General features: G+C 51.9%; 3 protein-coding genes across 3 annotated transcripts; all 3 read left to right on the top strand.

The window, feature by feature from the left end:
- Positions 1-729: 729 nt before the first annotated feature.
- COCSUDRAFT_42253 (hypothetical protein) lies at positions 730-9312 on the top strand (the record flags this gene model as incomplete). The annotated part of the gene is made up of 15 exons (XM_005647073.1): positions 730-952; positions 1292-1552; positions 1835-2077; positions 2630-2800; positions 3084-3152; positions 3386-3654; positions 4017-4121; positions 4667-4834; positions 5986-6104; positions 6489-6654; positions 7010-7126; positions 7531-7596; positions 8127-8268; positions 8677-8779; positions 9120-9312. 15 exons carry the CDS (start codon positions 730-732, stop codon positions 9310-9312), a joined length of 2415 nt encoding a protein of 804 aa, XP_005647130.1.
- Positions 9313-11469: 2157 nt separating this feature from the next.
- COCSUDRAFT_47610 (hypothetical protein) lies at positions 11470-14451 on the top strand. The gene is made up of 8 exons (XM_005647072.1): positions 11470-11544; positions 11786-11876; positions 12227-12333; positions 12448-12705; positions 13032-13246; positions 13598-13651; positions 13830-13904; positions 14127-14451. Exons 2-8 carry the CDS (start codon positions 11819-11821, stop codon positions 14185-14187), a joined length of 828 nt encoding a protein of 275 aa, XP_005647129.1. The 5' UTR covers positions 11470-11544; positions 11786-11818; the 3' UTR covers positions 14188-14451.
- Positions 14452-15265: 814 nt separating this feature from the next.
- COCSUDRAFT_42251 (Clc chloride channel) lies at positions 15266-24711 on the top strand (the record flags this gene model as incomplete). The annotated part of the gene is made up of 15 exons (XM_005647071.1): positions 15266-15535; positions 16000-16077; positions 16415-16598; positions 17123-17284; positions 17624-17809; positions 18366-18460; positions 19147-19405; positions 19736-19882; positions 20308-20483; positions 20818-21006; positions 22940-23122; positions 23412-23549; positions 24047-24296; positions 24431-24502; positions 24674-24711. The coding sequence occupies 15 exons, from the start codon at positions 15266-15268 to the stop codon at positions 24709-24711; spliced, it is 2427 nt and encodes an 808-aa protein (XP_005647128.1).
- Between the last annotated feature and the right edge of the window lie 1252 nt (positions 24712-25963).

Genomic DNA, 25963 nt, shown 5'->3' with positions numbered 1-25963 from the left:
GCATCGGACAGTCCATCTCGAATTTGCCGGGAATATCGCCGCATTGGCCCCTTCCGATGGGATGAGCAAGAATGCCTGATACTGCATCAATGGGAGGGCCAAGGTGATACAAGGCATTTTCATCATCTTTTACACTTAACGATCTTGCTCAGCACCTTAATCAGTATCGAAAGGCCATTACCTTGATGGGCTAAAAAGCTTATGAAGCAAGATTGGGTTGGTCATCGTGACCCGACGTGTGAGACGTCTTGCTTGGCTTCTTGAGAAACACCTCGCAACAAGAACTTTGCCACTTACGCATTTGCTCGTATTCTTTTCATGCAGTCCTCCACAGGACGGCTGTGCTTGAGTAGGGACCATGAACAATAGGAGCCTCCCAAATTCTTGCGATTGAGCATGCACCTGTTCGTGATCCTTAAAGCATAGGAAACTTTCCTGCTCATCGCAAGAGGCTTGTACAATATCTCCAGAAGGACCTGTCCCTCTGGCCATCTTGAGCAGCTGGGGCGATGCTGCTTTGCATTCCAGCCTGAGCTGCCAGACAAACGCTTACCCACCCTGGCACCTAGAGCAGACCTGTCAGCCATACTTCAACCTGACAACACGCAGCAAACCTGGCGTTTAGCGATGCCAGTCCAGAGATTCTTTGACGTGCTGTTGACGCACAGCTTGCTTGCATATTTTCTGTACTTTGCAGCAACAGAAGATTCCCTGTGCAGGGAAACGATAATGGCGCCGCCGAAGCTGGGGCAGCCTTTGGGCAGGCCCCAAATGGGGCTGCTGGGCCGGGGCACCCCCGGCGCGCGGTTGCTGCGGCGGCCGCGGCCGGAGCGCGGGAGGGAACTCCTGCCGAGCCCGCTGACTCTGCTGTGTCTGTGCTTAGCGGCCGGCTTTGCCTTCCTGCTCCTGGGCAGCTCGCGCATGGACAGTCTCATCTCGCGCTCCAACCGAGGTGCCTCCAGCGCTCCTTGCTTTGCTGTGCACTGCACATGCAACGCGCATGCAACGAAATCACTGTGCAGAACATTTTGAAGAGCCATGACAGAAAGTGCCCTCATACTCGCAGTGCACGGAAGGGCTGACAGGTTGTGGAGCATCAAAGGGCAGTCTGCTCGTTTCCCTTTTGCTCTTCAACTTGCTTTCAGTCAGGCATAAAAGCTTTCGTTTGAATCAAGTGTGTGTAGTGAATGAAAGAAGTGTGGTGAGTGCCCATTGCAGCAAAAAAAGTTTTACTCGCAATTTAGGTTAGAGGTCCGTGACAAGTGCCCATAAGCTATGCACAAACTCGCAGGCGGCCGTCGCATGACGGTGCGCATGGGCTCGGAGCGACACATCAGCGGTGACTCAGCGGTTATGCCGCTGCCGGACGCGGTTCCGGAGGACCTCGTGGACGCCGCGGCGATTCTGGGCCGCGGGACGAGGTACAGGGGCAGCGCTAAATTGGAGTCAGTTGCCACCGAGGGGGGGCACCTGGGGGGACTCGCCCTACCCAAAATGGAGCCTGGCGGCGGGCACGCCTCCGCAGATGCTGCAAAATCAGGCGTTAATAAAGGTGACGCTTTCTGGGTTTGATTGATGGTCTCCTAGAGCCGCAGCCGTCATCATTTGTCACATGCTTCAGTGCCAGAAGATAGCTAGTTCAGCATGTGCGGCGGTGCTTTTCTTTCCCGAGAGCTGGCTTCCATGCGGAGACCTCATTGTTTTTCTGAAAGCCCCCATGTAGCTCGGCTTTGCAGGGATTCTTATCTGCCGTGCCATCAAGGGTGTATTTTATCTCAGCCAAAAATTTCAAATTCAAAATGTTGAAATTGGGGTTGTTGTGGTCTGCCTGCAGCTTTTGGAGAGGCGGGGCTGAGGGCGTTGGAGAGGGAAGGATTGGACAGCTTTGTGGATCAGCAGAGGGTGACTGACGATGACTCGCAGCCGGACCTTCGCGCACTCGGCAGCGGCGGCGGCGGCGGCGGCGCTGCGGCGCTGCTCGGGAAGCTTCCCGAGCAGCTTCCTGTCAACATGCAGCTCAGCGGAGCGCAGCGCGCCGGGTCCGACCCGGCGGCTGCCGCGGCCGCCGTCGCAAACGGTGAGCAAATGTCTTCAGACCAACCGATAAGCACCCCTCATATGCTACAGGAATGTGTGTTGAGGCTGCATGCTGCTCAATGGAATCTCAAATTGTGAGTGACCAACAACAGCAGTAGCCACCGCTGCCGCTGCAGCCCGCGAGTGGCAAGGGAAAGATACATAATTGTCATCCTGATCTTTCTTTACCGAGAACTTGCCGAGGGACCCCATATCCTTTGATTGAACAGTACCGCAGACCAGTAATGTGCCTCAGAGCATGGCACCAAAAACACGATCGAGGTAGCATCAGTCCATTTCAGCAGAGCAGTGCACTTGACCTTTCTAATATTATTGTTAGATTGCGCGCTTTTCCTGCCAGAAGCAAGTTGCGTCCTGCAGACAAGCTGCAGTCAAAGGCTGCCATAATCCTACCCCCTTTGCTGGACTCACCAGGTCAAAGCAAGACCCAATCATTTGTGGGCACGGTGCTCAGTATTTGTACCGCCCCCCGCCAGCCGGGGCTAGCGATTTTTGATGTATACCTTTTGTAACAACTTGCCCAACCTTGCAGGGGCGGGCAAGGGCAACAAAGCCACGTCAGCGCAGGAGGTTTTGGCCCAGGGGCTGAGGGAGTCGAACCGAAAGCGGGCACACCAACAACTGGACAGGCACGCCGTGCAGATTCAGGTTTCCAAGAGCCTGGTCGATCTGCCGGTGGACACTCGGGATAGCCTGCTGTCAAGTGCGCCTCTTCCCCTGTCTCTGCGTTGTCTGTCTGCCAATTTTATGTACTGCAACAACAACCCCTGCGTCTTGCCGACAGCCCCCTGGGGCTTCAGACTTGTGATCCTCTGCCGTTCAGTGACCCAGATGACCTCTAGGTGGGAAAGCCTACTTCAGCATGTGTAGGGGCTAATTGTGGCCCAAGCTTCAGGCTTTGGATGAACAGAGAACATGCTGAGCAAGGTCGAAAGTGTGATATATAAATAGTGTGTCCTGCAAGAAAAGAAGTTGCTCTGCTGCAGGCATGGGCGTGAGCAAGGACGGCAAGGGCAGCGAGAAGCCGCCGGCGATGACTCACAACGACTCAGCGGGTGACTCACCCTGCAGCCGTCTCCGTCCTGACCTTGAGTTTTTCATCTCAAATCGATCATCTTGAAGTTTAACGAATGCAGATTTTGGGTTCAATTTTAGGGAAGAGTTCTCTAAAGCAAAGCTGGACTCTTGTGCACAAGCTCTAGCCAGTTTTATATCACTCTCTCTACTTAAATATTATGAGCTATAGCACGCTTTCAGGTGATATGATGGTGGTTGATTTTTTACGCAGGGGCCGACGCAACTGTCTCCGCGGCGGCCGGCGGCGCCGTCAGCGCTGACTCAGCGGCTTACTCATCTGCGGACTCAGCGCTACCAGGGCAAGGCACAGCTGCAGCTGTTGCTATCAGCGGCACCGCAGCTGAGGCGGAAAATGAAGAGGAGGAGGAATGGGATTTCGACAGGAAGGCTCAGGCGCTACAGGCGGAGTTGTTCGACCTCAAGGGGCTCATTCCTGGAGCGCTGAGGCCTCTCAAGGACCGGCCGCGCCAGAAGAGGAAGGTGAGTAAAACTAATATATACATATTTCTTATATGCACAGGGTTGGAAGTTCAGGAGAAACCCTAAATCTTGATAAAGTAATAGTGATGACAAGGACAGATCACAAAGAGTGTCTGGCAGACTTCTTGTCGGCATGTGTTCAAGACGGGGAGGAGCAAGGAAAGGGATGCAACGTTGAAGCAGCCTTGAGAAACAAACTACACAAGCCATTCAGACTGACAGGGATGTTGGGGGACATACGCATGCACTGCCAAAGCATGATGCTCTTCAGGATGGACCAGACAGGGAACCGAAAGTGCAAATACTGCGATGCATTGCTACCGGCGGTGAATTTTGTTGAAAGCAATCAAATGTTCATGCAGGGGCTGTCAGGGGTGAGCAAGGCTATGAGCAGCCGGGGAATGCCGGCGAGCGGCGAGTGCCAAATGCTGCTGGCAAAGGCCATCGAGGGTGACAAAGAGAGGGAGGTGGGCAGCCCGTCTGCCCGTGGCATGTATTCCACGGCACATGATTGACATTGCAAGCCTCAAGACACCTGTGAACAAATCCACCCTTGCAGGGGCGGGCCATGACCTGTTTGATGTGGGGTGATAATCGGCACGTGTCATGCCAAAATCTAGACTCGGAGATGTGTACCCTTGTTGGGGCAGGGGAATAATGGCCCTTCTTAGATGCATAGCTATCACATCTGGCCTTCTGTATCAAGATGGACTCTAGTTTGGATTACCTACTGCAGCATTCCTGGTAGGTCTGTGCAAAAGGCAAGCGGGGCTCGGGCGATCTAGAGTTCCTCTGGTTATTAGGTCATCAGATGACCTCTTTATAGGGAACTTAATCAGAGACACATGAGAAGTTTGTGATATGAAGCTGGGCAGAGACAGACTGCCCACAAGGCCAATGAGCCTCAGGTGGCTCCCAAAAGGTCTCTAAAATGCAACACTAATAATAATCACATGGGGGTAAAATGTGGTGGAAAGGGACGGGCTGAGTGGAGGATGCTTGGTGAATGCAGGTGAGGCAGAGGGAGGAGCACCTGAAGTCGCTGCCGAATATCTGGGACCCGGAAACCGAGAAGAAGGCGCGGGAACCAGAAAAGTTCCGGACGCGTGCCGATCATGCTGGCAAGCCGACGGAGTTCCCTCCTGGGACCGAGGGCATGCTGGGCCGCCAGTACACAGAGGTGCCGCCAAAATTTACTCCCAAGTGTTTATATGTCATGCTGGGCGCTGACTCTGAATCCAGAGTCAGGCATCAAATCAGCCTCAAGTCGGCGGGGAACATGTAGCGTGACTGACTGCCTGATTGACTAATGTGCCCTTTCTTAAATCGCAGCACTTCTCTCCTCGCCTGTCATGCCAGATCGTTGCAAAGGCACTGTTGGCACCAGCACGTTTGCATGGGAGGGTGTCTAAATGAGACCTTGTTTTCCGTACTTTTACTGGAATTCTAGGACCAATGAAGCATAATCAGCCCGGCGGGTGCAGGACTCCTGTGTCGCCCAGGGAAATTGCGCTTGCAGACGCAATTTCCCCGGTGCTGAAATGTATGCATGCATGCATGTGTCTGAATCCTCACAGCCTGATTTATGAAGTCTGAACTGCCACAGACCTGCTGCCAAGCAGGCAGGCATAAGATAAATTAAGAACCGTTAGTGTTTTGTTAAGCGGGACATTGTGCTTTGTGGTCACGGCACTCAGCGTTCCCTTGTCCCCGCCAGCCGAATTGGTGACTTACAGTATTTCACCACCCATTTTGCAGGACAGGGAGCGCGCGCGAAAAAACATGCTGCTGACGTACGATCTGTTCAATGCCACCTGGCACGCGCGGCTGAGCATGGCAGAAGTTGCGCAGCTGTGGCTAAACGTTGTTTCTCCCGAGGCCGCTGTAACAATCCGGGCCTTCCTTGCAGACGCCCAAACCCAGGCACGCTTGGCAGCTTATAGATGTCAATCTTTCTGCTCTTTTGAGCCTGTATTTGTATGTTCGGGGGGCATGGGTTGCAAAAAATTCGTAAGCCGACCTGCCATCAGCGCCTGGTCATACAAAAATGTGTAATTATGCAGTCGGCACGCCTAGGGGACCATATTTGCCAAATTGCTCGCTGATGTTCTTTTTTAGTTTTGCTGCATGCATCTGTCCTGCTCTTGTTGGGCAGCTGTGGCTTCTTCTTTTGTTGCAAACCCTCGCTTTGTCAAAGGAACCAACATTCAGGGCACCAAGCCTCCTTTACGCTGCCTGCAGAAATGTTTGTGCCTCGTGAGTCGGCAGGTATATCATTTGAAGCCATGACAAGTACGATTTTGAAATTACAAAGCTGGAATGCCTCTTCAGGCGGATGCGTCGCAGAGCCTGGAGGATCACAGGAGCGAGGGAGGGATCGCGGCGCTAGACAAGGCGCCGCCGGCCGCCGCCGGGGCGGCCAATCCCGAGTCCGTCACGGCGCAGGCGCGGTGAGTCACCCGATGTGTCATGGATTGAGGGTTTAGTCACCCACTGACTAACCCCCATGCTGGCATGCGCATCCTGCATTGCCGCCCCAAATCACCTGCGAGTCATCCTTGACTCATGCCATGCTGGCACATCTTTCTGCTTCACGGCCAATCGTGACTTGTGAGGCTGCATGCAGCCAAGGTCCCCAAGAGGGCCTTGGACACCACGGCTGCCTAACACTCCATGCAACTTGATTGACGCAGACCAATATTTTCATTTCTGGTAATCCCACCAGCAATCCAAATAATGGATGCCACTTAGGCCGCTCGAGGGCATGCTGCACGCCACTCAACCCACCGAAATGGCATTTAAATAGTAATTCAAATTTTCCATGTGGGGAGCAGGGCGTTGGAGGGAATGCTGCAGGCGCTGTGCGGGGGTGATGAGGAGTGCATGCTTGAAGTCTGGCGCTCGTGCAAGGAACAACCCAAGTGTGTTGAAAGCCTGTACAACGAGCGCATGGCAGAAGAGAAGGAGAAGGCTGCTGCTGCAGGCGCCAACAAAGCCCAGGTCCTTGTTCGCTTGATATTGCTGCTATTAGTATTTTATTACGACACACCTTTCCTGCCAATAGCCAAGGTGCAGTTTAAGGCCGCCACAATGCTACCCAGTGATGGACTCGCCAGATCCAGACAAGACCCAATCAACTGCCGGAACGGTGCTTAGTATTTATACCGGCCCCCACCAGCCGGGGCCGGGGCCAAAGTGTAATCCCCTGGACCTTTAGGCGCCAGCTTGACCTGCTGCACATGAACACACCTGGTAGGAAGGGCGGGATGCAAAGACAGGCCTGGCTCGGTCGCGGGGGCACTCAGTGTTTTAAGGGTTCAAAATTGTACATTGAGGGGATTTCACACGTGCGCAGGGGGCGGCTGGCGGGGCCGGGCAGCCCGGGGAGGGCAGCGGCGGGCAGCCCAGCGAGGCGGCAGCGGCTGCCAAGCTGCAGGAGGCGTGCGGCGGCCGTGCAGAGTGCATACAGCAGGTCCGCCTAACACATTCTTGTGCTTCGCTCGATGTGCCCCCCATGTTAAAGAAATACAATTACATCATGGTGCGCGCTCTAAATACGGTATGACCCTGGTAAGGTTCCTGGTGAGGGCTGAAGGAGCCAAGTGGGACACTTATTCACATCACCAATTTCTTATAGGTCTTCTGAACCTCCTTCATCTTCAGTCCTGAATTCATTCTTGTGTCTTACTCTGGACGCCAAGGCCTCTCAACTGAATCCAAAGCCGGGGCACCCTGACATGTGATGTGCAAAGCTGGAATACTTGAAGCCAGTTCCATTGCATGCAGAGAACACAGTGGATTACGACATTTACCCTGTTTCTGCGTTCCCTGGCCCCTTACAAAGGTGTTGTCAAGGTTATTCCCCTCTGGCTGCAGGTGCGCCTGATGTGCGGCAGCCAGCCGGCATGTGTCGTGGGCGTCGCCAAGCAAGTCCTGAAATCGGTGCGCTCACCCTTCTGCGCCGCACTAACTCCCCTTTAGGTTTCTGCAAGCTGTGAACCTTGATGTGTATCAGTCAACCAGGTCTGCGTCCTCAAAATACTGCTGTGCGTCCTCAAATATAAGAATGCATGTGAAACAAAGATGCAAAATTGATGGAAGGCATTTGATACGCCCCCATGCCTTGCGCACGCCCATAAGACACGTGTGATGAGTGCATTAGCATGCCGCGATGTAGAGAGCGCCCGCTTCCTTACTCGGTCAGTATGTGACTTCTTGGTTCCGCCGAACCATGCAAACTTCTGTTCTCAGTGGTGATGCTGTAACAACACAGGCCAAACAAACAATGGGAGCCTATAGTGCGCAAACTATTGGCAATTGAGGGAATGGTTGAGGCAATCCTGCCGATATATCGCCAAACGGGGACAACTGATTTGCATATTCTCTAATCCTCTATCAGCGAGACCCGCGAGCTGATCCTTTGGTGGTATCCCCAGCATCAGGGGACTTGACATTGGTTTGCACATGTGCAGAGCAAGGACAAGAGCGGGGATTCCAAGGGTAAAAAGGTGGGCGCTGCGGCCGGCGGCGCAGTTGCCGCTGCACTCGATCTGCTTCCCCTGGAAAAGGCCAACAAGGCGGCCAACGCCAGCCAAAAGATGGGCGCCGTGGCAGGTGAGTGGCTGTTTCTTAGGCCATTAGGCCACTCTTAGGCCAGAACCATTTGGGTGTAAGGTCATCTGAGAAGTGTTGAGCGCCTCCATGGCCGAGCCAAACTGTGTTTGCATCCCTGCCTCTCCTAGCATCTGCCTTCCTGTGTAGCACATCGTGCTTGCACCTGATGACACAATGAAAAACAAATGTCCTGCTGCCAAGTGCTTGTCAAGACAGCTCATGCATGGACGCAAGCCAAGTGGCCCGCTGTCTTACCCCTTCGACTGGACACCTACAGCATGCGCCTTTGCAGTGTGTGCCTGGCAGCCGCGGCTTGGCAGCATAATGCCTAGCCTGACGAAGAGATTTTAAGGTTAAGGCATAACTTGAACTCAATCTCAAAATTACCGTGGTTTGCTGTGGGCACAGGCGCGTCGGCGAGCCTGCAGGCGGCGCACGCTGAGGCGGCCAGCTCGGAGCAAAAGACCGCGCAGGGAACGCAGCTGCAGACCAGCGCAGCCAGCGCTGACAGGTCCTGACTCATCCTTCTTACCGAATACATGGGTGTCAGGGGGAGCATGTTTGGTAAACATGCTTTCAGATGCTTAAGAAACACTCTTGGTGGGGAGACAGGTGGAGTGTGCCCCATTAATCCTTGAAGGATAAGCTTGCAATCTCTGTCCTTCTTCCAGCCTGACTGGGATCCACCACCACCGTCGACAGCATCAGAGCAAGAATGGCTTTCCAAATTGTCACATCTTCACCCAGCCATCCCAAAAGAAATCCACGACTGGCATCAGGTGTCTCGGAGTAATAGTTTGCCGCATCATGTGAGCGTGCTGACGTGGCAGCATGGCGGCATGTGCGCGCAGGTGGGCGCAGGAGCTCATGTCGCGCATGTGCCAGGGCCGCCAGGCGTGCGTGGAGGATGTCTGGCGACTGTGCAAGGGCCGCTACGACTGCATCAAGACCTCCTGGGCCGCACACGCTGCGCAGACCGCGCAGTCCGGCGGCAAGCTCGCCACGTCATCCGCCACATCAGCTGCCGCCGCCACCGCGCGATGACTCATGGTGACCAAGATCTGTCACTGCCACCTTAGCCGCCGCCGCCACCGCGTGATGACTCATGGTGGCCGTTCCAACCGCGTCTTGACTCACGGCGATTCAGCTCCATCGCCACATCATCCGCCACCTCAGCCACAGCACAAGGAATGATGATGATTGAGGCGGCTTACGTCAATCCGCCACCTCAGCTGCCGTCATCACTGCATGATGACTCATGGTGAACAAGATAATTAATACAGTCATCCGGCGCCTCAGCCATGGCGTATGAGAGACCTTGACAGAGCTGCTCTGCCCAGTCAAATGACACCTTCCAAATCTGGGCTATTGCGTCACCTTTTCTACGCGGAGAAATGGGAACAGCAAGCCCATAGATCATCTTAACATTCTGCATGTCCCGGGGCTGCATTCACTGCAGAAGTGCTTTTGTGTCAGAGTCAGCTTGCAACCTATGTCTGCCACCTCAATTTGACAGAGGGTGACCACTATTGATGTGGCTCGTAGCTGTCAAGAGGTCATTGCAGGCAGGGAGTACAAGTGCTCATCTCGAGCTGAGAGCGCTCTTCAGTCTGATGCTAAAAATTGCGCCGCTGCACTCGTGTTTGAGATTGCCCACCTGTCGCCGAGCTGATAAAAAATGAATGCGAGTTCTCAAGAAAATCAAGTAGAGCTTTTGGGCAGGAGTCTCTCAAGAAGTCTTCGCTTCCAATCTGCATGCATGCCTTGGGCCTAATGCTGTTGGAAGGGGGTTGCCGTAGCCAGTCCATTAGACCATAGAACTGTTGAGACTATCGAGATCAAGGAGTTGTAAAGTGTGTGTAGCTCAGATCAGGAGTCCCATGCGCAGCTCAGGGGCAAGGGGGCGCGCACAAGCAAGTCAGGACCATTCGGGGCTCAAGGCAAAAATGAATGTCGGCTTTTGTGATTCATACCCCTGACAACATCACCCTTGCATCAAAACTGCCCGAGTCGCCTATTCAAGACCTTGATAAACGCATTAGCTTTCTCCAATTCTATTGGTGTATCTCACTTCAGGGCTGTTTCTGATGCTGTCAGCTTGGCACATTGGCTTGCAATATCCCTTCACACATGGATTAGGTAGAATGTGAGTTGCAAGGAATATAGCAGTATTTACCAAGGGCCCAGTTGCTCGCACACTGAACTCTTCTTTAGCCGCAGACATCTAATTTTCTAGAGAACTTCATGTGCTGTATTGCTCTTAGCCTAGTGGGATCGGTGTTGGTGGTGTTGGCCTGTGAGTCTGTTGGTAGTGTTTTGTTGCGTGCTAATGGTACGCTGTCTCCTTGGGTGGATCCTATTTCACTTGCACCAAAGGAATCATGCCTTAGGTGCAAGTGAGGATGGGGAGGATGAGGAGGAATCATTCCTTCAACCAAGACCACAAATGCAGTACCATGAGACTGATGAGACATCTCGTGACTGCCATCCACTAGGTTTACTTGTAATTTTTCGTAGTCATGGATTGTAGCGTATTAGAGAGGGATGCCATTGCTTGATGTCAGCATCATTTGGCACAAACTTTGCAGTTGTGATCATCTCAGCTTGATTGCCATTTGGCACTTTGGTGCTGAAATTTTTTGGCAGTTAGTGTTTGAATGCTTGCAGTGCAATCAATTAGTCCACCTTGCCCAGGCCCTGGGGGTGAATGTGTCATCATAGCACCTGTAACACGTACGCGTAGGTCACCACGGTGGCCTTTGTCCACAACTCTATCTAGAATGCGCGCCACTCGTTGAACACTTCAACCTGCAACTACAAGCTTGCAATTGCCACTTGAAGCGGCACACACTGTACAGTGGCACACACATGGCATGCATGATCTCATGGAATGGTCAAATGATCATGACTACAGTCTCTGCACGAGCTTTGTCATGCAGACTCTAGAATAGGCATTCCGAGTGCTATGCAAGAGAGAAAGAGAGAGGGAACGCACTAGAGGGAAAGTTCAGGTTGAGGAAAGGTAGGGAAGTATCATTGAGAGATCCCTTTGCTAATGTCTTCTCGTCAGCGGGTGGCAGCTTCCGAGAATGTCCCCGCCTACACGTGGCGACGAGCAAGGGGTGCACCTGTCGAGATTACGTGTGAATGATGCGAAGCTAGTTAGCTCTTGCTCGGTTGAGATCCATTCCAGTCCTTCACAATCCGCCCAGCAAGACCAAGACCCAAGTCAATACATCATCGAAGAAGCAAGAGAGGACCTATCGTTTGGCTGAGGTGAGGCTCACGGCTTCTCGTCGCAGCTCTCGAGTGCTCATGGGGTTATGCTTCGTCACGTTAACCTTACCCAGTGCAGTGTCGTGTTGCTTACTGCTGTGTCGCAATGGACCTTGTGAGGTTTGATGCTTTGTGGGTTCAGCATCGGTTCGATGTAGCTTGCTGGCGTGAGCAGTATGAAGACGAGAGAACGGCCACGGAATGTGAAATATCTGCTGAGCACAGTCCTGTGTTCTCGCAGATAACCTTGAGCAAAATATCTGGGACGAAGATAATGGCGAGGTTGCTCACAGCTACGGCTGTGCTCCTAGCAGCACTTGTATGCACAACAGGTGAGCCGATGCTGGTGTCAGCTTTCCGGCCTTTTCCCTCCGAAACTGTCTGGAAGCGCTTCCTCACACATCGTGGGGGAGGACGTGCTTGCGAATGCCTTCTGGCCATGATGAGACCCTTGCGGTGATGGTCATTGCACCGCGCGTGCTGTCTGTGTTCGCGAATTATTACGTTTATGACGGCTGCATTCACGCTTGAGTAAAGCCTGTATGGTGTCCGTCATGGCATCTGTTGCGAGCTTCCGCGTGGCCTCATATGTTCAGCTCATGGGGTTTCTCATGCTTCTGCCAATAGATATGAGAGTGTATGAAGTAAAAGCGAGAGCTGACTTTGTACCGGCATGCAACAGGCGCACGCCTGCCCCTGGCAGCCATGGCGCCCGCACCAATGGCAGAGGGAATGGAGGGAATGAAGGGCCCGGAGGCGGACCTGACTTTCATCCTGTCCGCTGACACAGTACGTCTCCAGCTTATCCCGGACGCAGCTTCCACGATCGAACTTGTGCACGTTATGTATCTTCGCCTTCGGGATCTTCAATGGCTCATTCTAGTCGTCCTTTTCTGTGTGCAGGCCAGCTTCACGCCAGATGGAAACCTGGTGCTGACAAGTCCCGCGCAGACGACGGCATTCACAGCGAAGAAGGGCCAATCGGGCATCTACCCGACCTCCTATTTCACAAGCGTGGCCCCCGGCTCCAAGTTCCTGTCTGCGGACGGCAAGTGGCTGGACATGCCTCAGGCAGCCCTCTACGGCGCCTCTGCCCAGGGCAACAACCAGTCTGTTGTGCTGCTGACTCTGGGAAGCCCCACCTACAACGCTGAGGCAAAGGTGTGCTCTCATTCTGCTCCTCACCTCTTAATATCCACACTCTTAGACTCGTTACTGACATCCTTGATGTGAGGCAGTCACTCGTTCTTTGTCGATGTCTGCATGCAAAGCGGCAGGATGTTTTGGTTGTGATGTGCATAGTACTGCTAGGCCTGTGGTGTTTGCTGTGTATCATGGGCCGATACCACCACTGCCAAATCAATTGTGTATGGTCTTGGCCAGGATTCCAAGCAGAGCAGCCAGGAATGAATTGCGCTCTTGACATGCCTGCTTGAACTGTGCGCATGCGTCCTGTGTACTGACATCAATATTATTCCTGCGCGCAGACTCTGACCTTCCCCTACCAGTTCCTGGCACCGGCTGATGCCAGCGTCAAGTACCACAGCGGCTCAGTGGAACATGTTGTGAAGGATGTTCAGTCTGGCAACAACATGAATGTGATCGGCCAGATCATGCCGGGCATGACCATGAATGGCGCCGCGCTGTTCATTGACAGCAACACGATGGCGCTTCAGCCCAAGGCTGAGACCAAGACCTGGTGGTGAGTATCTGCCACGCTCAAAAGTCACTTTTACTCCCTTACCTAGCCTGTGTTTGCTCAGATGACAAAATGCAGCTGCCTGCTCTCCTGCTCGTGTGTTGCTCGCATGAGCAGAAGTCAGGACCCATGTTGCAAAGTTGCACTAACGTCGTCTGGGCTGCGAGGCCATTTCAATTTACCAGCTTGTGTGCATTTGAGGCTGGGTACTCAAAAGCTGCTGGGTACTCAAAAGAGTTGAGAACGTAAAATGCTGCTAATGTCAGTACTGAGGAATTTTGTGGGACATTAACGTTGAGAAATTTTGGCAGGAAACCTTGAATGCTGACATGCTGTGTGATTGGTGAACTGCAGGTTCCCCTGGTGGGGCGGTTATGGCAACGGCGGCTGCTACAACTGCGGATACAAGTGAGCCCCCCTCTACCTATTGCATGCAAATATTTCAGCTTGTTTTTGCCAAGAAGAAACAACAGCTGGCATGCATGACCTGGAATCCTGTCCTGTGTGCACTCTTTGATTTGGGTTCTGAGCAAAGTCATCTGGAAAAATTGTCTGGGGGCTAATGTGGGCCTGTCTGTTGTTGCAGCAACGGTTACGGTTACAACAACGGTTACAACAACGGCTACTACAACAATGGCGGCGGTTACTACAACAATAACAAGTGAGTCAACCTGCCAGCTGGCCGCTAAATTCTTGACTGCTGCTTCTGTCTGCTACTCTTGCCTGCTGGATACACTAACTTGCACGGTGGCTGCTCTCCATTTAGGCTGTTTGGGGCAGATTTATACAAGTCGAAATTTTTTTGTTTTAAATGACTTTTCCATAGCTTAAAAGCCTTTGCTTCGAAATGATGCTGACATGTGCCATTTTTTGTTGCTTGCAGCAACAACAACAACGGCTGGGGAGGAAACAACAATAACAACAACAACAACGGCCGCCACTGAGTGATTTGAAGCACATATGAGGGGTCCGAGCGGATTTCATTGGTGTTTTTAAAGCTGATTTAGATTTAGTGACATGCAACGAATGTGCCAACAGAACGGACCAGATTCTCAAGAGTAGTTTTTTGGGGTGTAATAAATCAAGACATCTTGCCCATCGCATGCAGATTGGCATCATGAAAGCAATGATGTATAGGACAGCATAGGACATGTGGTACTTCCGAATGTAGGCAATTTTGGACAATTGTAAGCCAGCCTCTTGATATGTCCTCAGCCACCGCATCATGGCAGATTACTTTGAGGTACTGCCAGGATATCAACAGTGCTCCCTTGCACCGCTCTTAACATAGAGTGGCAGATCCTGACTGCCAGCTGACCTGAGCTATGGGTGGTCTCAGGCGCTGCGTCAAATGCATGCACCTCAAACACATATCTTACATACCGCACCACGTACTGGCGGGGAAAAATGCTGTTTGGGCAGTCACATGGCATCTGACTGATGGCATCATCATCATCATCATCGCGTTTCTCAGTAAGGCATGCAGACATGCGTGCTGTACGCAGGCAAGCTGCATTTAATTTGCCTGCACTCACTTCATAGAGCCGCATTAATGCTGCAATATTGAAGCGTCCAGGAGAGAGCTGGTGGCAATGGTGATGCGTTATATAACACTGATGTAGCACTCAGAATAGGTGCATGCTCCTACAGGGGTGCAACTCACCACGGGTGGCGGTACATACACTGAGTACCGTGCCCACGGATGGTTGGGTCTTGCTTGTTTCCGGCGAACTTATTATGGGGTAGGGTTTGGCAGCTTTTTCATGCATATGCAGCTTGTCTGCAGACGCACCGTGCCTCTGGTAATAAATTATAATGAGTGCAACTCACCTGCAGAATGCTGGAAAAGGAAGGAGGGAACTCCGTTTTCAGGGAAAATAGCCTCTCAAATTTGGACCTTTTCATGACGTCAGGGCATGTGATCCTGACCTCACTATCACATGCATCTGAAAGGTGAAACTTTCCTGAACAACGCTCCATCAGGGCTACTGATCATGCGCGTGCGTTGCATGTTAATGTGAAATGAACGGCAGGAGCGCGCTGGCGCACGATGACTCGGCCCACGGGCCGGCTTCAGAGCCTCTGCTGCACAGCCAGCATTCCAAAGATGAGGACGAAGAGCCGAAGCGGCTGTCGCTGCGCTCGCTCAGATCGGTCCACGATTATTTTGCTAAGAAGAAGACAACGCCTGATTATATGTTATTCCTCGCCCTTGTGTTCGGCGTGTCCTCTGGCATCGTCGCCTTCGTCTACGACACTTACTTCGAGGCGATCCTCAAGCTTGTCTGGGAGGTGACGCACCAGCAATTCATATACCTGTTGCAGCAGCTGTATTTCGCCAATTGTACGCAATGTTCTCAACACGGGAAGCAGTGTCCGGCTTCTATGAATAAACCCTCATCTCTGTTGCACCCCAACATTTGAGCTCATGCGTATCTTTCATGGTCTTGCTGGGCGCCGGCTCTGTGTAAATATTTATTACTGAACTCGATGGGGACCGTTTCGCCTCTCTGCAAGGGCAGTTCAAGCCTGTAGGGCTCAGTGCCTAGGGCTGCATCTGGGCAGCAGTTGTGGAGGAAGTAGCGAGAGTAAGCAAATATGCTAGCGTCAAAATACAAACCTAGTTTGACAAGTCACTCTAAGGGATCGTGACACCCCTACTCAGAACAGGAAGTGCAGGGCAAGGACCTTTATTACATGTGGAACTCTTTGGCGCAAAATCACTCTTAATCTAGTTCTTCTTCTGTCTGCCGCAGGTGATGCCACACCAGGTGGTGACACCTCTGGTCAACCATCTGAACACCAACGTGTCCTGGTTCCCATCACTTGACAAGGTGAGCAAATGTACACCTTTCCTCTTAGTTTTTGGCGCGTATTTTCTTCTCTTCAGCATGACCGCTATGTCTCACACAACTCCAAAACTTCAGCTTTTGTACCATGAAGCCCGGCAGCCGTGCTTCATGTGTTTTGTGGAGTGCCTCCTGAATTGTCACGGGCAAGGTTGCTTTATAGCCTGGTGCAAACGCAAATTTAAATTCTCTCTAAAATCTCGAGAGGTACACATGGGCGACTAGAACAGTACATGGGGATGCTCGCTTTGCCTGAAGGACAGAAAAAGCACTTTATACGCTGCAGCATGACTGCTGACGTCAGCGCTGGTGTGGCACGCAGGTGGCATGGGTGTACACCCTGGCGATAGCGACGCTTATGGGAACTTTAGTCGGGGTGACTCAGCGCTTTCTGGGATCTCCCGGGGACCTCCCAGAGGTGGTCCACCAGATTCACACCAGCGGCAGGATCGCCATCTCACAGGCGCCCTCCATGTTTGTCTGCTCAGCCTTCAGCATCGCTGCAGGTGAGTTATAGTTTCATTCTTCTTCTTTTATTTTTGAAGGACGAGAGATAAAGACACAAAGGCAGTACGAGCGCAAGAGACATGAGGAAGGCGTGCCTCGCAAGTGAGCGTCATGCAACACCAATACAACGATCTCCCGGCTCACAGAATGACCACGTTGCATACATGCAAGTATTGCTGGAGTCCTTCTTGTGTTCTCCAATCGTGGAAACCTGAGAATGGTCTCACTGGCCTCCTCTGCCCATGGCCCGTCCAATGATTGTTGGGTCTTGCTTGGATCTTGCTTGGATCAAAGGGGAATATGGCAGCCTTCCCCTGTAGCTTGTCTGCGCAATACTTCGCAGCTATCGCAAACATACGATATTGTCTGATCGATTAATTTCATGATGCTTGCATGCAGTCGGCAGCCTGGGGAAGCTCAAGAGGGGGCCCTGAACAGAATCTGCTGAACATGTGCCAGTGACTCGCTCCATGACTAGGGGGATGACTCGTCAGATTACTGATGCATTGACTAATGCGCGCAGGCGGCAGTCTGGGCCCGGAGGCTGCGCTGCTGGCTTTGTGCGGATCGACGACGAGCTATCTGGCGCGAAAGGTGTTTGGCGCCCGGGGACAGCACCTGCGAAACTGTGCCCTCATGGGAATGACCGCCGGCCTCGCTGCATTCTTTGGCGTGGCACTCGGAGGTTCGTCACCCCTCTTCCCACGATCGCTGCAGCAAGGCCTGTAGTGTGCCGCAGAGGTGTAGAACTGCAGACCCTGTGATTGCCGCTGCAGAGAATGGGGGTGGGGTGACTGGCATACATTCCATTCTAGCAGTATTACCCAGCAACTAGCATACCAGAGTATCAGTGGCCCCGCCCAAGCGACAACCAAACAACAGGCATCCCCTGATCACAGCACCCGTCTTTTGCAAGCTGAGCCCTGCATGATGTGAGCCATGTCTTGGCTCATACTGGGTTAATTCCCAAAGACCCACCTCTCCTCGTGCCCCTCAGCTGCTAACTAAACTATATCGCGTGCAGGCTCGCTGTTCTCACTGGAGGTTCTGCACCGCACCGGCCTGCAGTTCTACGAGGTGGCAACTTATGCAGTGGCGACTGGAGTCATCTGTCTGGCTGTGTTCCGGGGCTTGAAGCGGGAGTCGTTCGGCGCAGTTTGGGAGTTCGAACTGCCGTTCCTGGAGGTTGACTCGCGCCACATCATCCTGGGTGAGTCATCGTTCTTGTCATGCTTATGTGATCGTCAAATCAAAAGCCAGAGGCCACAGGGCGCCTGCAGCCGTGTCATCCTTAAGTAAGTGACACCGCACCCTTAGTAAGCAGATACTTCACAGCTTCACCAGCAACTAGGTACGTGGCGATGGTGGTAGGTCAGGCATATGCGTCACTCTTCACCACCCTCCTTCCACTTCATGTGTCCACTTGTTTATAGGGCCCCAAGGGTCTTTGAATGGGTCAGGCGCATGCCTGGAACTCTGTGTGGTGGGCAGGCATAGCCAGGGACAGGGTACAACATCTGCAGCCTGTTATTGCAGCTGTGTTGTGCAGATCACAAGTTTTCCTTTGGCCGGAGTATGTGCTGCCAGCGCTGGTAGCCCAAGGAATATCGGCGGCTGCATGCCCGTTTGGGTGTTGGCACATTCTAATTAATGATGCCCAAGTTGCTGCTGCATCCCTCAGAAAACTGCTGCCTGAGCTTCTTGACGAAAGATGCACGCTCTCTGAATTTAAATTTGAAATTGCTTATGGTGCTTTTCGGTCACAGGCGCACTGATGGGCGTGGTGGCTGCTGGGCTGGCGCTCTGTTTCATGCATCTGCACTGGGGGCTCAAGAAACTCTGGCTGCGGATGGGCCTGCATGTGAGCGCTCCCTTCTCAATCCCTGTCTGTGCGCAGCCATGTATCACTGCTGCCTGTGCGCAAGCAGAAGCTCTTTCTGCCCCTCTGGAAGCATTCCTAAGAGGTCAAACTCGTTGCTCAGGCGAGCGTGCATCTAAGCTGTCAGTGGTGCCTATCTAACTTGTGTGTTCAAAGCCCAAAGCTGTCGGGCTGATTGTTATTATTATCATCATCATTATTATTATTATTATTATTATTATTATTATTATTATTATTATTATTATTATTATTATTATTATTATTATTATTATTATTATTATCAAACGCTTTTCCTGCAAGAAGCAAGGTGCGTCTGCAGACAAGCTGCAGTAAAGGCTGCCAAAGGCTGCCAAAGGCTGCCAAAGGCTATCAACCCGTGGGCACGGTGCTCAGTATTTGTACCGCCCCCCCCTCCCGCCAGCCGGGGCATACTGATTGTGCTAGGCTATTGCTACAGGACACTCTTTTTGGTTGACAGAGCGGTCACATTTATCTGACGTCAAGAGATGTTCAAAACATGCTCTCAAGCAGCTCCTGAAATCACCACTTCGTTTGTAATGCTTGATCACTTTCCCCGTGGTATTTCTGTTACAATGTCACGTTCAAGCTCTGAGTTAATCAATTTATACTTTCTGTAATGCTCACAGCATGTTTCATTGTGATTGTAGGAGCACCATGCGCCGATAAAGTGCGGTGTCATCGGCGGGTTACTTATCGGCATAATCGGCGTGCTGCTGCCGCCGACCATGTTCTGGGGCGAGTTCGAGATTAATTCCCTGGCCAACCCTTCGCGCCCCCTGGCCCACATCTGGCCCCAGGGGGGGATATGGGGCACCGGGCTGTTTATGGGCGGCCACTACGGGCCTGGAACATATGTGCTGATCGGCTTTGTCAAGCTTCTTGCCATCAGCATTACTGTCCTGTCAGGTGAGCAGTTCCTGCCCTGCCCTGAGCAGTGTTGCACCTAGGGTATTGTAGACCGTTTGCAGACGCTGATTTTAGCTTTGTGCATGATAGTGTGTATCCTCAAGTCACACTACTGAGCTGACCAATTGTGTTTTGTGTGAGCTCTGCATAAAAAAGCTGTCATCCGGCCCTAGATCCCAACCATGCAAGGCTTACTCTGCAAAATTCTCTGACTGGTGGTTTTCATTTCACGTTTTTTGGAGTCAAAGTGGAGTCAAAAGCTGGTAGAATGGACAAACCTTCCAAGGTTGCCGTGCAATCTGAGTCCAATGTGTGTTTGCATGCATGCAGGTTTCCGCGGCGGCTTCATTTTCCCGACCTTCTTCGCGGGGACGGCTTTCGGCCACGCAATTTTCCGGGGCATCACTTCGATTCCCCATATCACCCCTTTCATCGGCGGCGCGCCCCCCATCCTGTTCTGCATGACCGTAGCTGTCGGTGCGCCTCCCCTGACAAAATATTATTATCATATTGCACCCTTGTCAACCAAAATCCAATTAACCTGCTGCAAAACCCTTGGAGCGGTTGGAGCGAGAGAAATGCCTCCATAATTTTGTGGACTTTGAGGCATCTAGATGGTTTCCTGACATTGTCCTTCTGCCGATGCCACCTTGTGAAATTGCCCATGGTTGCAGGGATAGGAGCATTCATATTTTTTCCAGAATCCACTTCCCTAAGCAACCTCGTCCCAAGTACCTGCCATCTCAGCGAAATAAAGACATGCAGGCTGTCAGCAGATGGACTCGGCTTGCATCCATGCACGGCTAGAGACCTGAATTACTCCAGGATTGACCTCTTTTACCCCAAGGAATGTGAATCACGTGAAGGCGACCAGAAAAGCGACTTAATTCGCATGCATGCAGGACTGGAGACGTCGATTACTCGGACGCCGCTGGCAAGCACGCACATTCTTTCGATTCTGGCGGGGAGCTCACAAATTACGGTGCCCTGTCTTGCGTCAGCATTAGTCGCTCTTTACATAACGCTCGGATTCCCCTTCATCATGAGCCAGAGAGACCGCCATGACATGGCCCTCAAGGTGTGCCTCTTCCCTTCTGCTCTATTCTCTCAACTGCCTCTTATGAAATTCGCTGGCTCGCCAATCCATTACCCTGTTAAACATGGCTGGTTCCCTTTGTGGAAAGCTGCAGAACACTTGACTGGCTCGTGAATCATAGTTGATGCTCACACTGCTGTGCAGCCGCCAAGTGGGCGGCCTATGGCTAGGCAATGTGACTTTTTCCTCTGTTAAACGTGTTCTTTCGCAGCCATTATAGGGGACTCTTGTTGGTGTGCTGCACAAAGTTCTCCGCTGCCACTTGGGGGATTCCCGTGATGAGGATTTTTCAAAATTCAAATTTTGCCATGCGCAGGAGCTGGAGGAATCCGAGGACGACCAGGGCAACATAATCTTGATAGAGCGCCTGAGCGGCGGCGGCATTGTGCACATAAACGGCGCCGAACGCGCCGCGCGCGTGAACGAAATCCGCGCGAATCCCTCGGGTTCGATGGACGTCCGCCTTCACATCGACAGCCAGGCGGCCTACGCCGAAGACGAGGAGGTCGGCGCGATTGGCGTGTGAGCGTTAGTCATTGTTTGTCATCACTGCATGAGGGTGAGTCATCGCGCCAAACAGGCGCCGGGTGATTTCGTCCCCCGAGCCAGACGAGGTATTCGGCGTGGGGATCTGACAGAAAGAAGCCCAACTCTGCAACTCTGCTCAGCTGAAATCGAGGTGTGGTCCTGTAGTTGTCAACAAGATTATATGTATCTCCACCCTCTTAATGCCCTTGGCGGTTTCTGGGTGCGCGAGGAGTCTGGAGAGCCTGTTCGGGCAGCTCCTGCGCGCCCTATGTATGACTTACGAATTCGAATTTAGCCATTATTCACGATTGCATGTACGGGTTGTTGTGATGTATCTGTCAAGATCTGTCCCCTCACTGGTCAAGACATTGCATTACCCCTTTGATGGGCAGCATCTGGCGGCAGGTGCACATGCATGAGTGTTGCAAGCTTGGCAGCATGCTGCGCTGTGGATTCTGGGAGTGCAGTAGTATGCTTTTGAACATGTGTCCTCCTGTGAATGTGGGAACATGGGATCTATGTCTAACATTAGATATAGACCCCCCTGATGTGAAGGTGTGATGTCAGGTCTGTGTGGGTCTCTAGACATCGTGGTACGGTTGAACAGCTGCTATTTTTCTTAGTCTGCGGATTTCTGTCCTTGGGATTTGATGTCAAAGAGCAGCACACAGTTTCCGCTGTTATGGACATGTTAGGCATATTGGCGCTGGTAGGCATCTGCAGGTAATTCTGTGGACAGTTGTTTATCTTGGTGGGAACTCTTGTGTGGGGAATGGGAATTATCGTGTTGTCATATGTTGCTCAGCGCAGTCTGAACAGAGAAATGCCTGCCAAGTCACTACTAAATATTTTTTGCAGTGTTTATTTGAGCTTGACCTACATTTACGAGAAAAGACCCCATCTGTCCTTCTAGCATGATTTTTGCCACTGGCGCAACAAACTTAAATATGGGTGTCGACTTACCGGAGTACCAACCTGCTCTTGATGTAAACATATCCGGCATGCAATGATAGACTCAGTGAATACAGGCCTTAGCTTGCAATCACTTACTGCAGTTGGGTATACTACGTAGGCAAACATCTCTGCATTGCGGTTGGAGTGGGCTCTGGTGCATGCATATGCATGGGCATTGACAGAAAGCATTGCAATTAGAATCGCTCTCTCGTAGTCTGACGTTTGCAGCATATATGCACAGGAATTGCAAAGATTGGAGCTCGCTGAGCCTGCACTGCAGACCAGGGACACTTGCCCGCCAGTTAACGTCTACCGAAACTGAGCCGGAAGTTCTGCAAACCGGGGGTGACAGGTGGATCACGGCTATTTAGGGCGGGCTCGACTTCATCTCAAAGTCATAAAGATAGGAGGAGCAAACGTTTTGTGGAAGAATACACAGCCTGGAAACTTCCAAGACAGGTGATTTTGATTGCAAACTGGTTCTATATCACGCTTGGAGGTGGTTTGAGTGCGGACAATCCTTCCGAACAATTCGCGTGGCACCTTGCTAGATACAGCCGCTCTTTGGGTCAGATTGCTTGCGGCTTATAGACAGCAAACTCTAAAATATCTTGGACTGCACTGTCACTGGTGGTTGGAGAGTTGACAGGCCAGCAGACGGCCCTGCACAGCGTCTTCTTGTTTCCGCGATTGAGACGTTCTACCTGTCGCAGGTCGTCACACATCCAAGTCTAGGCAACACTCTCACTTCAATGGCACGTCTTCACTTTGCCGCACTGCTTGTGGCGGCAGCGCTGGTGGTCGCATCCGGTGCGTCCTTCTTGGAATGTGAAGTTATGGGCCCTAGACCTGTGTTTGCTCGAAGGGAGCCCGGCAAGAGCCTGATGGCCACAAGTAGATGCCAGAAATACTCCCCCAATAATCTCCCTGACGCTGAGGCTTCTGTGTGAACGCAGGCGACCTTCACAGATGACAAGACACTGACCCTGTCTGGTCTGACCGAAAGCGCACAGAGCTTTGTCGTGGGCGGCAAGACTGCAATTTACCCGATTGCAGCATTCACCGGTTCGCAGTTTGTGAATGCGGCTGGCGAGTGGCTCGGCAACCCCCAGGCAGTCTTCTATGGAGTCAACGCCCAGGTAAGGAAGTTTCTCTAGCTGAAGTATTCCTGCTCTTTCCTCCTCTCCCCTGCCATCATGCATGCTCTTTTCTCCCCTCTCATAGTATCATCCAGGTAATTGCCTTCAATGTAAGGCGTCTGTGCTTGTCTGTTCTTTACAAAGTAAGCGCGCAGCTCAGTACCATGTGCCGTGCAAATATGTACATTTTGGATTGTGTGAGGCTCTTTCATTTCATTAGTGCAAAGGACGAGAAGTTCCTCCAAATCAACACAGGGTACCTCACATGATTGTATTTTTGTGCCTGCAGGGCAACCTGACCAAAGTTGTCCTGGCGCTGTCATCCCCCAAGGTCTCTGCCCCCGCTGCCGGTGTCACCAAAAATAACAACAACAACAACAACAATGGCGGCACGATCACAAACAACAACAACAACAACAACGGCCAGGTGCGCTTTCCCTCAGCACCCCTGCAAATCCTCCTGTCAGGGGTACTAAAGACTACCCCCTGCAGTCTTCAGTACATCCTGCTCCTACAGCCTCTTTGCCGTGTGTGCACAATTTTACAGCCGGTTTCGACCGTAAAACGGCTTTGCAATGTTTTGGAGTGATTCGGAGACGCTGGTGCGTGTCAGTCCATCATGACGCAACCAGCCCTTCTTGCTTCCCAACTTTTGTTGCGGCTCTGTCAGTCAGTACTGAGTGGCCCTATTCGGTGCGAGTACTCCATGTGACAGGTCACCAAGAGTTGCATTTTAAGCACCCCTAATCAGAGAGTTCAATATTACCTGAGAGACGCCTGAAATTCTACATGCGCATGCATGTGCAGATTGCAGCCGTTCCAGAAAAGCTCAAACCTCACTGGAATCCCACCTGCAAAAGTTGCATTTTGCAATTTCAAGAAACTCAAATAAATAAGTAATATTCAATCTGCATGCATATGCAGACGCTGTCTTTCACCGTGGCGGCTGTGCCGGCCGACGCGGCCAAGGTCAAGATGACCGGCGGCGCTGTCTCGGCAAAGATTGCTGAAGCCGTGACTGGGGCCGGCGATCTGGCGACGACCATTACTCCCGCTGCGCAGTTCACGAACGTTGTTCTGTTCATCGACAGCAACCAGTCAGCCGTGCAGAAGACTGCTGAGACCAAGTGGAGCTGGGGCAACAACAACGGCGGTTACGGAGCCGGGAATAACAGTGCGCCCCAGCTTTGTCAATTTCTGCCATGCTGTTTTTGGTTTGTCCTCTCTATCCAGTCATCTCCTCCTCTGTGGCATTCTGGAGATGTTGTCATCCGGCTATTCTGATTGTGTTGCTTGTGGATTTTGTAGACAACAACAACAATTACAACAACAACAATTACAACAACAACAACAACAACGGCGGCTGGGGAGCAAACAACAGTGCGTATCCTACCCTTCTGTGTATCTGCGATTGAAGTTGAAAGTTGTGCAACTTGCCAGCCTTTCTTTTGAGTGCTCAGAATGCTTGTGATCGATGCTCTGAATTTTTTTATGCCTGTGCAAAGGCAGAGCTTGAACTGCACTTATTGACTTTTTTCTTTTGTGCTGCAGACAACAACAATAACAACAACAACAACGGCCGCCACTAAAATGAAGGACGCATAGAGAGCATCCCATTGCAAAATACATCAAGGTGTTCCTTAGTCGCGCTGTGGCATCTCCTTGGCTCTTCAGTGACACTAAGTCACCAGTACAGAGTTTGGCCTTGTAATGCCATCATGATGTTTACACATGCTTTTACTGTGCATGTTCTAGATGTTTCTAGAAGGCCTCTGGAATGTTCTAGATGGACTTCCAGTAGTTCTAGAAGGAAATAGCATTGCCATCAGCCGCTGGCTTCCTGTGTATTTTTAATGCTATGTGAGCTTATTCATTGAACCTGTAGAAGGACATAAGCCCAAGAGAGGCAGGCCTCAAGGTCATATGGCATATGCGTTCCCGCACAAGAAGCAAAGGAGCATACAATTGAATTGAATTCGAAACAGCCTCTGGCTGGATTTTGGGAGTGCTGTGCACACGCAAGAACGAATGAGCTCAAGTATTTGACCACATCAAGTCAAAATGAACCATCAAGATCATAGTTCCTGCTGCTGTTGTTCTGCATTGCTAGCAGATGAACAAGCCATGGAATGAAGAATAAGAACGAACAGCTCATGCTCAAGAAGGAAGTCAAATACATGTCTGTCGGCCTGCTGCTCTTGTGTTGACATGGATCTGTGTAAGATGACAATTAAGTGAAATGAACTTATTGCATCCTTGATGTACACACTCCTGATCCGATGCATCAAATCTGAGATGCCTTGGCCTGGTGTGCCAACCGGTTTGCACGGTTCCATTGCACAGTGCTTCTTCTATGTCAAAATCAGCTTTGCAGACTTGGAACACCTCCACTGATGCTCATGCATGTATCTTACATGCCCGGCTCCTACTCAAACCGGCGCTCTTGATATGCATAGGAGTAAGGCTCTGATGCATGCATATGCATGGGCTTTGACGAGTCCATTGCAATACAAACCACTCTCTCGTGGTCTAGCGTTTGCAGCATATATGCACAGGAATTGCAAAGATTAGAGCTCGCTGAGCCTGCACTGCAGACCAGGGACACTTGCCCGCCAGTTAGCGTCTACCGAAGCTGAGCCGGAAGTTGTCGACACGCCCGCTTGCCTGGCCGACAGATTGGTGGGTGCCACGCGGCGATCACCCGACAACGTCAGCCGTTTGACGAGGCCCTCTTCAAACCGGGCGTGACAGGTGGATCACGGCTATATAGGGCGGGCTCGACCTCAGCTCCATCGCAAACATAGGAGGAGCCAACGGTTCGTGGAAGGAAATACAGCTTGG

The sequence above is a fragment of the Coccomyxa subellipsoidea genome (assembly GCF_000258705.1).
Source record: "Coccomyxa subellipsoidea C-169, whole genome shotgun sequence".
NCBI classification, from domain to species: Eukaryota; Viridiplantae; Chlorophyta; class Trebouxiophyceae; family Coccomyxaceae; genus Coccomyxa; species Coccomyxa subellipsoidea.
Note: the sequence above shows the minus strand (reverse complement) of the source record. Positions and strands in the feature narration are given on the sequence as shown.

Coding starts and splice junctions, on each gene's coding strand:
- COCSUDRAFT_47610 (XM_005647072.1), top strand. CDS start 11,819: ATGGCGAGGTTGCTCACAGCTACGGCTGTGCTCCTAGCAGCACTTGTA. Junction 12,706..13,031: donor CCTACAACGCTGAGGCAAAG/GTGTGCTCTCAT, acceptor TCCTGCGCGCAG/ACTCTGACCTTCCCCTACCA. Junction 13,652..13,829: donor TGCTACAACTGCGGATACAA/GTGAGCCCCCCT, acceptor CTGTTGTTGCAG/CAACGGTTACGGTTACAACA.